Source organism: Lissotriton vulgaris, chromosome 6, assembly GCF_964263255.1.
Source record: "Lissotriton vulgaris chromosome 6, aLisVul1.2, whole genome shotgun sequence".
NCBI classification, from domain to species: Eukaryota; Metazoa; Chordata; class Amphibia; order Caudata; family Salamandridae; genus Lissotriton; species Lissotriton vulgaris.
In genome coordinates, this window is record NC_141694.1 from 1,867,763,970 (window position 1) to 1,867,777,564 (window position 13,595).

A 13,595-nucleotide genomic window follows, 5' to 3' on the forward strand; every position below is an offset into this window, starting at 1 on the left:
TCAATATACCCGGGACTGACTATTTTAAATCCTTTCAAATAAAAACTATTGTTAACTCTAAAGTATCTAGTATTAGTTGGGACAGAGTACCGCTTATCGAAAATATCATCAGGCCCTCCACCAGAATTGGTACAATTTATACCTCCCTCCTTGAAAAATCACCAGATAAAACAGAACGCATCGAAACATTATGGGCAGATAAACTTGATAACCCAGATGTTGACATTGATAAGATCCTAGCGCTGACCTCACAGCTGTTACTCTCTTCTAACTTAAAAGCCCAACTATACAAAACAATTTATGATCTATACTATACACCTGCAAAACTACACGCATGGGGGAAAAGATCAAATGATCAATGTCCTAGGTGAAACACTGGCCCAGCCACACTACTGCATATGTTCTATGAGTGCGCAAGCTTGCATTATTTAAGAAAATGGTATGGGAATTTTGGGTGGAGGTCTTTGGGCGCGAACTGCCTGAGTCCCCCACAATTTACATGCTTCGGCACGATAGCACTTTAAAATTAAACTCAGAAGAGGAAGCTATTCTCTTTATTGGAACGGCCGTATACAGAATTATACTTGCCGCACGATGGAAAGATCCCGACCCACCTAGCTTTCAAAAGTGGCTAGCCCGTTTCTTAGGTGTTTACAATCATGAGATAGCAATCTATGCCACTAGGTGAATGAAGGCTAAAAGGCGAGGCGACAAGATCTGGTCCCCCATCATAGCATGGAGCACCGCAATAATGCCAAATTGAGAGTTTAAAACTCTATGAACTATATTGCTTTACGGCTGATATTATATGATTCTTTTATTTTTCTCCTTTTTTTTTCTTACTCTCTCTATTTTCTTATCCCTAAAGTATATATTTACTCTCATATTCTGTGCTCTTCCTTACTTTTCTTTTTCGCCTGTGGTATAGCATTATTATGTGTCTCTTGCATTGATTTTTTTATGTATTGGAGTTGTTTAAAAAAAAAAAATAAAGAAAAAGGAGTGACATATAAATAATACAAAGGAAAGCATAGTTCTGGCAAAAGGTTAAAATTGCATTTTAAACTGCAAATAGGCTGTAATGGCAGGCCTGAGATATGTTTTAAAGTGGGTGGCACAATAAGTGTTGCAGGCCCACTTATAGCATTCAATGTTCTAGTCCTGGCTATTCGGTATACCACTTTACCAGGGTCTTATAAGTAAATGAAATAGGACAATCGGGGGTAAGCCAATTTTGCCATGTTTTAGGGAGTGAACACAAGTATATTAGCACTGGTTTGCAGTGGTAAGGTACAGAGAGCCCTAAAAGTCAACACATGTGGGTTCAGATAACAGGAGGGGTGAACCAAAATGTTTAGGGGTGACCATGCATAGGGGCCAAGTTCAATACTGTCTTTTTAATCTAGAACTTTCTACCCTCAGTGTGTGCTATGTCATCATTGACAGTCAGAGTCTAGGTTCCTGAGGCGGAAGCCGGGAACGTTGTAATTAGCGAATTTTTAAATCACAAATCTACATTTTTAACTTTACTTTGGGCACTTACTCACCCACTGCAATATCTGCATGCACGCCTTTTTCTTCATTTGGGCCAACAGCAGCCGATTAAGCGCGGCATTGGACCAACTCGCTTTCCACGCCATCTTGGGTGAGTCAGAGGGAGAGCAGATTACTTGCTCGACCCTCCCACCCTCTCCAGCATAAAATGACTCCCCCATCCTGGACGCGCAGCGCCCGTCCTCGCCCGTTCCGGGCCTAGGGCCACTCCCCCTGCTCCCCTTACTTCTTGCCTTCCATCCCCCCGAATCCAGTATGAAGCTTCTTATCTCAAAACGCTTAATACTACTATCAAATCCTGTACTCCCACAGACCTGTGTCTTTTAAATGACTCTCCCTACATTTGCCCCCATTGCTCTTTCCAAACTCTGGATAATTTCTATTCACAGGGTTCCACCAATTTTAAACATATGAAGTCTATCAAAACTATCAAAGTGGCACTTCTTAATGTCCGATCTCTCCCCAAACATAGGTATGAAATAGCCGAACTCATTGATAACTGGGATCTGGATATTGTATTTCTAACCGAAACCTGGGGTGACCAGTCCTCCGATCCTGATTTTACCACTGCTACGCTGGAAGGTTTCTCAAATATCAGACATGACAGACCTTTAAGAAAAGGAGGCGGAATAGCGATAATATATCGCAACACCTTTGCTATACGAATAGAGCCAATAATAACTAACACATGTGAGGCTATGAACTTCACACTTTTCACCCCATACTCTAGCTCCTTTAGAGGTGTTTTGCTTTACCGCCCACCCGGTTCTCGCTCTGCATTTCTATCCTCTCTGAGTCACCTCTTGAACCTGTAGCAGGTGAAAACAATTTCACCATTTTAGGTGACTTCAATTTTCATCTCGATCTCTGTGACGATCCTGAAACCATCACCCTTCTTACTGAAATGGATGCAGTAGGATTAAATCAACGTATCCATTCTCCTACGCATGAGGCAGGACATATATTAGATGGAATCTTTTCCAATCTCCAATCTCTCTCCATAGAGAAAATACTACCCCTCACTTGGAACGATCACTCAGCTATGTGTTTTAAAATTTCCCCGTCCACGTCCCCTCCCACCAAATCCTATAATACTAATACTCTCAAATCATGGAAAAGTATCAATATTGATGACTTCGAGAATAAATTACACATGATGCAAGATATTAACACCCTTAATCCCGACACTGCAGCCATCATTTACACTAATTGCCCTCAAAGCCTAGTTGACACTACTGTTCCTACTAAAAAAAAATCTACCAATAGAAAATCCAACTCTGCCCCATGGTTCACGGAGTGTCTCGGGCTGGAAAAACAAAGCTGTAGACGACAAGAACGTAAATAGCGTCAAAAATATGACCCTCTTGAAAAGATCTGCTACAAAGAGAAATTAACTAAATACAAACATATGATATTTACTCAGAAAAGTTTATTCTTTAACAACCAAATAGAGTCAGCACAAGACTCAGTAAAACAACTTTACCAGGTTGTATCACATCTTACAGGTCAGGACAAAGCTACTTCTATAGAGGCCTCTCAATCCAAGTGCGACGCCTTGGCCACTTACTTTCAAGACAAAGTTTGTGACATTTATTCAAAATTCAATAATATTAACCATGATACCACTACTTCCCATATCACCTCTGATCCAATTCTTACCAATTCACCCACTTTTTCTTTTGATCAAGTCTCACCAGAGTTGGTTTACAAACTCATGATGACCATTAACTCTGGTTCTCCTAATGATCCTTGCCCCCCCTCAATACTTAAACTGGCTCCTGCTATTTTATCCCAAACACTCACTGATATCTATAACGCCATGCTCACCTCAGGTATTTACCCTTCTATATGGAAAAGAACAGTAATAAAACCTTAACTCAAAAAATCCATACTAGATCCTTCTAAGGTAACGAACTACAGGCCAATAGCGTGTCTCCCCTTTCCTTAAAAAATCATAGAAAAAATCATGAATAGCCAGATTTCTGAATTCATCGACAATAATAACTGTCTTGACGACTCGCAGTTTGGATTCAGGAAGGGTCACGGCACGGAGACGGCATTAATAAAAGGCTCTGACGAGATCAGAATGATCTTAGACAAAGGAGGTGCAGCGGTACTTATAATGCTCGATCTTTCCGCAGCCTTTGACACGGTCGATCATTTCAACCTGATTGACCGTATCAAAGAATCCGGAGTGTCTAAGACCGCCATTTCCCTCCTCTCCTCATTCCTAACCAACCGAGAACAATCGGTGACTATGGGTGGATACTCTTCCTGTTCCTTCTCTCCTCTGTGGTGTCCCCCAGGGATCCTCGCTGAGTCCACACTTTTTAACATTTATGTGGCGGACTTAGAGAGGATCATTAAAGCTCATCGCCTAGCAGTTACATCTTATGCTGACGATACGCAGCTTGTCCTGGCCATTAATAACAACGGACTGGAAGTAGCCAATAACTTCCAACAGGGATTGCTCGATATCAGTAACTGGATGAGTAAAAACTGTTTAAAGCTCAATTCAGACAAAACTGAAGTCATGGTATTTGGTAAGCTCACCCCTAGCTGGTCCCCCACCAGGTGGCCTCAAGATCTTAGACCTCCACCCGTCCCGGCCACCAAGGTCAGGAACTTGGGAGTGATCTTCGATAACAAACTTTCCTATACACACCAAGCAAATTCCATTGTTTTGGCTACATTTTTCACGATAAAAATGATTAAAAAATTACAACCTTATCTCCCTGTAAACACTACCAATACTTTGATTTCCACATTACTTATGTCTCGAGTTGACTACTGCAATGCTCTCTTGCTTAATGCACAAGAACATGTGGTAAACAAACTCCAGTTGGTACAGAACGCAGCCGCCAGACTTATCACCTGAACACCTAAGTTTAAACCCATTTCAAATGTCATCCGAAAACTTCACTGGTTACCTGTGAGGCAAAGAATAAAATTTAAGGCTCTGTGCATAGCCTTCAAATCCATTCATGAAAAATGCCCAATCTTCTTAAAACATGCCCTCTGTCCATATAGACCATGTCGTTCTCTTAGATCCGCCACGGCAAATCTCCTGAAGATAGCTAAAACAAGAAAAGCTACATGGGGAGACAGATCCTTTTCAATCGCCACGGCCAAACTATGGAACTCCCTTCCTAATCAACTTAAGAGTATTCCCACACTAACTGTCTTCAGGAAACAGTTAAAAACGTGGCTATTCAACCAATAGTCTATGCTAATTCACCCACAATCCTAGCTCTTTTCGATCTTCTGTCTAGCGCCAAGACACCCCCGGGTAATCGTGCGCTTAACAAGTTGCATAAATAAATAAAATAAATCCTTATAGTCATTCTGCGTTCTGGATATACCAGGGGGAATATTTATTAGGACCTTGCATCATGATTGCACCAATCAAATCATATCATATTTGTGAAGCCACGCAAAATCAATTTGTGTTGCTTTATAAATATAGAGTAATGCAACGTAGCGCAAATCGCTGTTTTGCTTTACATTTCATGGGCATTGTGATGGGTGTTTCCATGCAACTCCCCTGAACCTGGGAATACCTCAAACTCCTATGCCTCTTGAGGCATAACAAGGAGAAATACGTCTATTTCTCTTAGTTTTTTCCTCTTTCTATGTGTCCTGCATTCTGCAGAAAAAAACCTCTTCCTGCACAAAAACTATCCTACTGGCAATACAGGCACCCTTGTAACATGGTGAAATGGTGCCTACGTTGGCTCTAGGCTGCCAAAACTACACCAGCAAATGGGGAGAGGACAGGAATACACCGCATTGGATGCGTACAGTACATTCCTGCCCTTTCCCTGTGGTGCAAGGCAGCACAGTAAATTGCTGAGCTGCCTGGCTCCACCATTCTTATAAATATGCCCCCAGATGTTTAAGGGTGTCTCCTTTGCAACAGGTCCTCCTTGAAGACTCGTGGTTGTAACTCAGGTACATGGCCTTTACCTAAGAGGCACAGGTATTGGAACACACTACTATTTAAGGACAGATGTGTCTATGATTGGTGTTTATATTATTAGCAATGAATTTAGCTCCACAAACTAGCCAGTGCATTTCCTGTGTACATGGTGCCCTTGATTTCAGAAATGATAGTTCTGTGTTGTCTCAAGTTTGTCTTAGGCCTTGCCCTTGAGCTAGAGGTTTATCGATCTGGAGAGTGGATCGACCATAGCTGGGTTCCAGGGTACTTTCAATGCCCCCAAGGGGTGGAACATGTGTGCACCCTTATGCAGCTCTGACTGGACATCAGGAATGAAGCAACAATGCTGACGCCAGAAAAGGGGAGGCTTCCAGTAACATTCCCAGATATTTAAGCACTGAACAGTGAGGCATATGGCTATGCATTCCAGGATAACCTAAATGTCATGTTGGGATAGCGGAATAGCTATTTTTAAATCCATGCCTAGCTGTATTACTGTGACTGTAAACCTTGCAAATTAGCAGGCTGCTGTGAAAATCCCGGCAGTCAGTAGCAACAAATAAAAAACTGCACCAAACTTAATTGCAGTAAATGGTGTGCTACAAAGTCCTCACAAGGAAGTTTTGATACAGTGGAAATAGCGCATCGCAAATTGCGATGTTTTTGCTACTCACATTTTACGAGGTGCTATTTCCAACGTACAATAGTATATTTCACACTTGTTAGCGATTCCGAATGGGGTCGCAAACAGAGAGGCTCCTGAATATGAATGAGCCTCTCGCAATTTAGGGCACCATTGTGAATGGCAGGCCCTCCCAGATATGGTGCCCTGCTGGGCTCACAGATCACCATATCTTGAACTGCTTTTAAATAAAGCATTTTTTTATGCATCCTTTTTTCCTTAAAGGAAATCGGGATGCATTTAAAAAAAAAAATACGTTTTCTCCTGCATCGGCAAATGAGAAAGGGTCCCCCTGGGGACCCCTTCCCTTTTGCGACCCCATTGTCACCCTCTTGAAGAGGGTGGTAAATTGCTGGTGTTTTGCGCCCACAATTGCGGATGCAAATCATTCTTATATAGGGTTGCACTCTCTATCAGGAGAGGAAAGCCCCTTCCTAATAGCGAACCCCACCACGCATGTCTTAATAACACATATAACTTAACCGTGCGTGGATATGGCATATGCACGGTCTAGCTGAAGAACGGACGGAAGCAGGCAGAGGTGAGGTAAGTGGGCTGGGGGTGGGTCAGGGATTTATCTGTGGGCTGGGGATGGGTCTGGTTTGTTTTGGGGGATGGAGGTGGGTCGGGGAAGTTTTTTGGACTGGGGTGAGTCGGAAATCTTTTGTGGGCTTCCAAATGCATTGAATGGGAGCAGAGAGAGATCTGCGGTGAGTTAAGTGGGGCTGGGGTGGGTCAGGGTTCTTTTGTAGGCCCGGGGGTCGGGGTAGTTTTGTGGTGGGCTGGGGTAGGTTGTTTTATGGGCTGGGGCTGAGTCAGAGTTGTTTTGTGGGTTGGGGTTGTTTTGTGGGGTGGGGGTGGGTTGGGGTAGTTGGGTTGGCACGGAAAACTGGTGTGATGCTGCCATGCAGCACATCCCTTGCCTCAACTCTTTGGAGGCTACCCAGCAGCATCTTCATCACTCCTAACACCAGGCGCAAAAGGAATTTAATTGAGACTACATTGCTAAATACTGTTTTTTGAGTTGAGTTTATTGCACAACATCATCTTGTTTTCTCTTGTCAAACCTGTGACTTTTCAGATAAACTTAAAGCAGGCATGTGCCCATTGGCTGCTGCATATTGCCCCAAGCGTGGTCCAGATAAGTGCTGCGTCGACGATGACTGCCAGAAGAAGCAGAAGTGCTGCCTCATCATATGTGCAAAGAAGTGTGTGGATCCTATGGCAGGTAACTTCACCAGTGAGCAAGGGGCTCCATTGTCAGCTTCGGTAGTCTGTATTTTACAGTGGGTGTATCAAAGGTTATAATAGGGTGTGAGGAGGTGCATCAGATTATCACGTGAATGATGTTATCAGTGATGTCATTTGAGATGTCATCAGTGATGTCACTATGTCATGAATGTTGTAATATGTGAAGTCATCAGCAGTGCATTGTGGGGGCGCGAGATATAGTTAGCTCAACTATAACGTCCCTGAAACCTGTGTTTCTTTAGTGGATATATATATATATATATATATATATATATATATATATATATATATATATATATATATATATATATATATATATATATATATATATATATATATATATATATATATATATATATATATATATATATATAGAGAGAGAGAGAGAGAGAGAGAGAGAGATACATTGATTGGTATATATGGGCAAAGGCATTTTTAGGCTTTAGGGGTGGGTGAGGGTATTGAGTGACTTTGGTATTTTTAAGGTTTATGGTGTTGTGTAGTTCCCAATAATCTATATAGGATCTGCGCATTTAGATAACATAAACTAAGGGTTTGGTATCCTGACTGATCCAGACACCCCCCAAAGAATTTGTTAGCCTTTAGACAAGCTAGCTCACAGTGCCACTATAAGCCCCCTGAACCTACCAAGGAGTGAATAGTTTCTGGCAACCATTGAACATGACAACCCTTGACCCTTCAGGGATCATGGGAACAGTCTACCACTTTTCACTCAGTCAAACATGCATTCTTGGTCTCAGAGAGATACACAGGGTAAACAATGGGGACGTTTTTTATGGGCATTTATTGAACCAGATTCATTCTATGATAAAACATGTTTGCTTCAACAATCAGTAGACAGAAAAAAAATGTATAAGATTACCAGAACCAACAGAGTAAACAAAATGTAGACATCTACCATGGTGCTAAAACAGTGAATATATGCAGGCATATGGATACATGGCAGCAATCAAGCATTCCTCTACGCTGCAAACCCTATCATAGTGTACCTAGCATCTATGTGGGTGTAAATCAAAGAATCCCCTAGGAAATAGCAAACCCCATTACCTGATGGGAGAGAATGAAGAACCCTGTTTCGGTCTTTAGTTGGATACCCTGCAAGGGATGTCAGACTGCTGTGTGTTGAAGCTATTGCAGGACGGGACCCCAGTGTCTTGTTTCAGGGTGGAAGCTTCTCCTCCTTCCAGCTAGTGTTGGTATGGGTCTTTTATACCATAAAGATAGCCTTGTGGTTCCTTACATAACCAATATGTTGTGCATACGGTTATTCAAATGAGCCTAGAACAACACCTGCGATAATGCTAAGCAGTTCTTTAGCCCTAGGATAAAGAAGACCATGACTATTAAATAGAGTATGTTCATGCTGTTACATGCATTCTGTGCAGGGACTTTTCTAAGAATCCTCATGCATAATAAATTAGGCTAGTTTGAAGGAAACTGACTGACATTTCTTCAGCACATAACCAGGTAAAAGGTCAGTGCTTATAACCGTTATGCAGAGCAAGGTAGGACAAATGTAGGTAAAAGGCTTTGGAGCTGCTAGGCCTAGTTTGGGGTACATTGAGGTTCATAACAATGGTAGGTGAGGGTATTTGGGTAGCAGCCTTTTGAGTGGCAAGGAAATCTTTAGGGTTTAGGGTGGGTAGGGTCATTTTGGTGGCAAGGGTATTTTTAGGGTTTAGTGTGGGTATGGGTATTTGGGTGGCAAGGGTATTTTCATTACTATCCCTGTAGTAATTGGGTAACTTCAAAACATAGGGCAACAAGACAAAATACAAATAGATTGATGTATGGTTAAATAAACTGTTGTTAGCTGAGATAATGGCCATACCAGGAGGGTTCACTTTATCCTTATGTACCTTAGGTAGCATATAAAAGCACTGTTAACAACAGCGTACTTGAACATACAGCCATGTGTTTGGATTTTTTCTTGATGCCTTATGTCTTCCAGTTACAGCAAGAATAATATTGATTTTCTCACAAATATAACTGAAATTCCATTGCAGCCTATGTTCATCTTAGTAACTACTGATGTTGTCTCGTAGTATACCTATAAGGACCATGACTTGAGGATCCAAGCGTGTTATACTTTTTTAGGGATAAACATATCTTTATGTATTACCATACCCACAGTTTTCTTGAAATGTTACACTTTTGTTTGGAGTATAACATTTTTCTCTTTAGTGATGTGTTCAGGAATTTTGTGGGGTGGTGGGAGCAACAGCATGTGTGGATATAGGAAAAGGAGGTCTGGACCAAGCATATCTCTTTGTGGACACGTTATAAAGATGATTTTATATTATTTCAATCAATCAATCATACAATCATTTGTAAAGCGCACTACATACCCGCGAGGGTCTCAAGGCGCTGGGGAGGGGGGGCACTACTGATCGAACAGCCAGGTCTTGAGTATCCTCCTGAAGGTCAGCAGGTCATGGGTCTGTTGTAGGCTCAGTGGGAGGTCGAGTGCCGGGTTTTTATGGACCCGGCGGTGCCAGGGAATACACCTGAAAACTCCTGAGTTCTTCCTGTTTCAGACCACAGAAACACAGAGTCTTCTAGGTGAAATCAAAGATCGTATTTATTGGCTGCAGCCAGTAACAGATATCCTAGAAGTACAACAGCATGAAGCGCATGTATGTTCTCAGGAGACTGCTCTCTTTTACAAAGCCAGCCTTCTTCTTTTATGCAATAAAATGTGCTTTGGGCAAACATTCCTTATTTTACGGTCGTTCATCCAAATATTTTTACTACAAAGAAGAGGCAAAGTCATGATGACAATCCCACATTTCTGTTCGTCCAGCTCAAAATTGAATACCCGGTAAGGCCCAGTATTTTCATCAGATATCGACGGAACCCCAATAAATCCTTGTAAAGCAAGTCATAAAGTAAAAACAGGGACAGGTGTGTGTAAGATTAGATATGGTTTGTATGCAATGAAAGGTTTATGACATGTTGTGCCTTGATTCTGATCTCGCTCGGCCACTGGAGAAGGAACTGCCCGGACAGGTTTGGCTTTAGGCAGTAGAGTCAGCTTGCCCAGGTTACCGAGGAGTCAGCAGAGGTGTACGTGTCCTTTAGATCGGTTTCGGCCTTAAGTCATTGCCTTATGTGAGGGCAATCACAAAATGGCTGCCGATCACAAAATGGAACCCGTGGGTTCCGGACGAGAAATCCGATTTCAGGGTGTTCCCGTCACTCGAACATGATGGAAATGCTTGTGCATAGTATTTGAACTATTATCGGTCTGCTGATACAAAAATCGTCATGATACGTCTATGTATCTGACACGGGTCCAGAATTTTCAGTACCACATACTCTCCTTTTGCCCTTACATAGGCAATAACCTATACACTCATGCTAATCTGAGTCCAGGTCTGTATTCGCAAAGTCATTGAGATGTTGCTGTAGCATCATCCTACTACTTAGTTTGTTTCTTGATACGTGTTTCCTTACACATGATGTAGCACAGAGGCCACATATTGCAGGAGCACATTGTATACACAGACAAGACAGGAAGAGAATGGCTAAGAGTATCCCAATGACTATCAGAATCTTCCATCCCCAGGCAGATATCAGTTCCCAGAACCACCCCATCAAAGACCAGTCTCCCTTATCCATGTGAACGGATTCGGAGATCTTGTGCAATTTGGAGATGGCCTGGTATACTGTCGGAACGTTATCTGGGATGAAAATGCAACAACTTGATTGGATTACCTTACATACCCCACCTCGGTCTGCAAGTATGACGTCTAAGGCGACCCTGTTCTGAAGGGTCATCAGGCGGTCCGACTGGATCTCCGCAGTCAAGTTACTAAGGGCACTGGCGGTCTAGAATATAGTAGATTCAACTACCCTCGTCAATTAGCGAATGTTCCTGCTGTTCACCATAAGCCCCCAGAACGGCAGAAAACCTTTTACGAAGTCTCCAAATTCTTGTCCCGTAGTGTCGTCTTTACTCACGACACCTCTACGGTCCTTGTCCTATGGTAATCTGCCGCTGCCGTGTAGGTGGGAGGCAACAGGAATGAAATAAAACATGTGCCCGAGAAGTCGGGGGGTAGCCATGTGTACGCTCTATCATGGCAGATGAAGTAGGTGTCCTTAGCTGCTAGGAATGAAGGGGAGGTCTGAGACGAAAAGACATACGTTTCAGTACAGACACTCTTCCCTAACTGGGCTTCGGGATTCCTGCCATTACTTTTCAGACAAAGGTGACCCTTATGGGGTACAATCCAAATCGGGGAGGATCTCTTTGCTAGTTTGTTTTCATTCAGAGCAACTCTATATCCGGTCCTGTTCCATCTAGTGTACGCTTGCAACTCATCTCCGGGAATGGTTCTATACGAGTCAATGTCTCTACTCATATTCGTGATTCCTATCACTAACGCCTCGTTGCTCGAGTTACCTCTCGTGGGACGGGGTGGATATGGTTCGATGGCAAATAGGAACAGCGTCTGAAACGCCCACAGATAACCATAGTAGCTGAATGGCAAGACAAAGTATGGCTTACCTCTATCCGTCGTATGTGGCATAAGACCGCACACCCAACAATTAGTCGTGTTCATTACTAACTGGTGTTGGTGTAAAAGCTGAACGAAAGAGTTATTTGCAAATTCTGATCTTCTATCAGTCTCGTGTTCAGGCAGAGGGTGAAAATAATGTAGGGAGGGATTAGGAGGAGGTATAGGCTGTGTAGTGGGTGTAAGTGTCACTTGAAAGGTGAATAAAACATATCCTACAAAAAATGTCATCACACTAAGCAACGTACAAATACATAGTATCAGAGATTGTGTTCTTGTCATTAATGTACACATTCTGGCTTTAAAGTTCATTTGTCTGGCAGGTCTCTCCATCTTAGAAAACTCCATCCTCTCTAAGTTGCTGCTCGCTGTGGTAGGTTGTTTCTGCTAAAGAGTGCTTCTGTCAGTCCAGGGTGACTCCCGTAAACCAACAGAACTGTCGACCTAACGTCTTCAGCTGCACTCCTGAGACTTAGGCAACCGCAACCCTAGCAGCGGAACCAGATGGCGGTTCGAAAAAACAAAAAATGAGCAAGTTTCTCAGATGAGAGAGCTGCACAATCAAAATTAGTCAAAGAGTGAACTTTTTATTTGTCCATAGTCATATTTCTCGGCCTCAAATTGTAGCGTGTTTTTCCGGGTACTATCTGGTTTTCAAACAACAGTTCAGGTTCTGCAGTATTCAATTGCATTGACGGTGGTACAGATCCTTGCAGAATGTCGTCGCTCTCGCGCACAGAGTTTGTTCCTTTTACCCGTGCATCACTGAAGAGCAGGAAGCGAGGCAAAGTTTCAGTCTCAGAATCAGCAATCCCCTTCTGGACCCACCGGTCGTGAGGTAGGGGTAGAGGGACCCTTTTGCTTGGGCCCCGTAGATCCAATGTTTCTTTCCTTCTACGCAAACAGCCGATCTCGTGGAGAAAAGTACTAGGTTGGGACCGGTCCAGTGGGGCTCATCATTTTTTTCAGCTGAAAGTTCTTCACGAGTACATAAGTTCCAGGGTCGATAGGATGTCCTGGAGCTTCAGTAGCTTGGGGCAGAGTATCATGTACCTGTTGGTGTAAAACACGCAATTTAGCCGTCAATTCGTACAAATAGTCAAGCAGTACAGGGTGCTCTAAGTCGCTGAACCTGGCTGGCCTTGGCACTCCCCATATGTTGGCCGGACGGCCGAACACTATTTTGTAGGGACTAAGTCCCACCCTCGAGTGCGCAGTCATTCTTGTGGATAGGAGTGCTAATGGCAGAGCGTCAGGCTAAGTAAGACCAGAGCTCGCTTGAATTTTGGCCAGTTTTAGTTTTAGCGTGCCGTTATAGCACTCTACTAATCCAGCTGATTGGGGGTGATTTGCAGTGTGGAATTTTTTATGAATGCCTAACCCCTCACACACTTTCTTCATCACCCGACCCACAAATTCACTCCCATTATCACTCCACACCATTCTTGGCATTCCAAATCTGGGGAAGAATTCCTTGATAAGGGCCTTGGCTGTTGATAAGGCACTACTGTCTTTCAGGAGGTATGCTTCTATCCATCTTGAAAAGGCACAAACAACAATGAGAACGTATTTCAGATTGTTGCACCTCTCCATGTGGATGAAATCTAGCTGCAAAACCTCGAAT

General features: G+C 42.9%; 1 protein-coding gene across 1 annotated transcript in view; it reads left to right on the forward strand.

Annotated features, from left to right (window-relative positions):
• Positions 1 to 13,595, forward strand: part of LOC147709695 (antileukoproteinase-like) — a 202,108-nt gene that overhangs the window by 140,928 nt on the left and 47,585 nt on the right. The window contains exon 3 of the mRNA XM_086925536.1: positions 7,258 to 7,404. Within this exon, the coding sequence (XP_086781662.1) occupies positions 7,258 to 7,404 (147 nt within the window). The remainder of the gene's footprint in view (positions 1 to 7,257; positions 7,405 to 13,595) is intronic.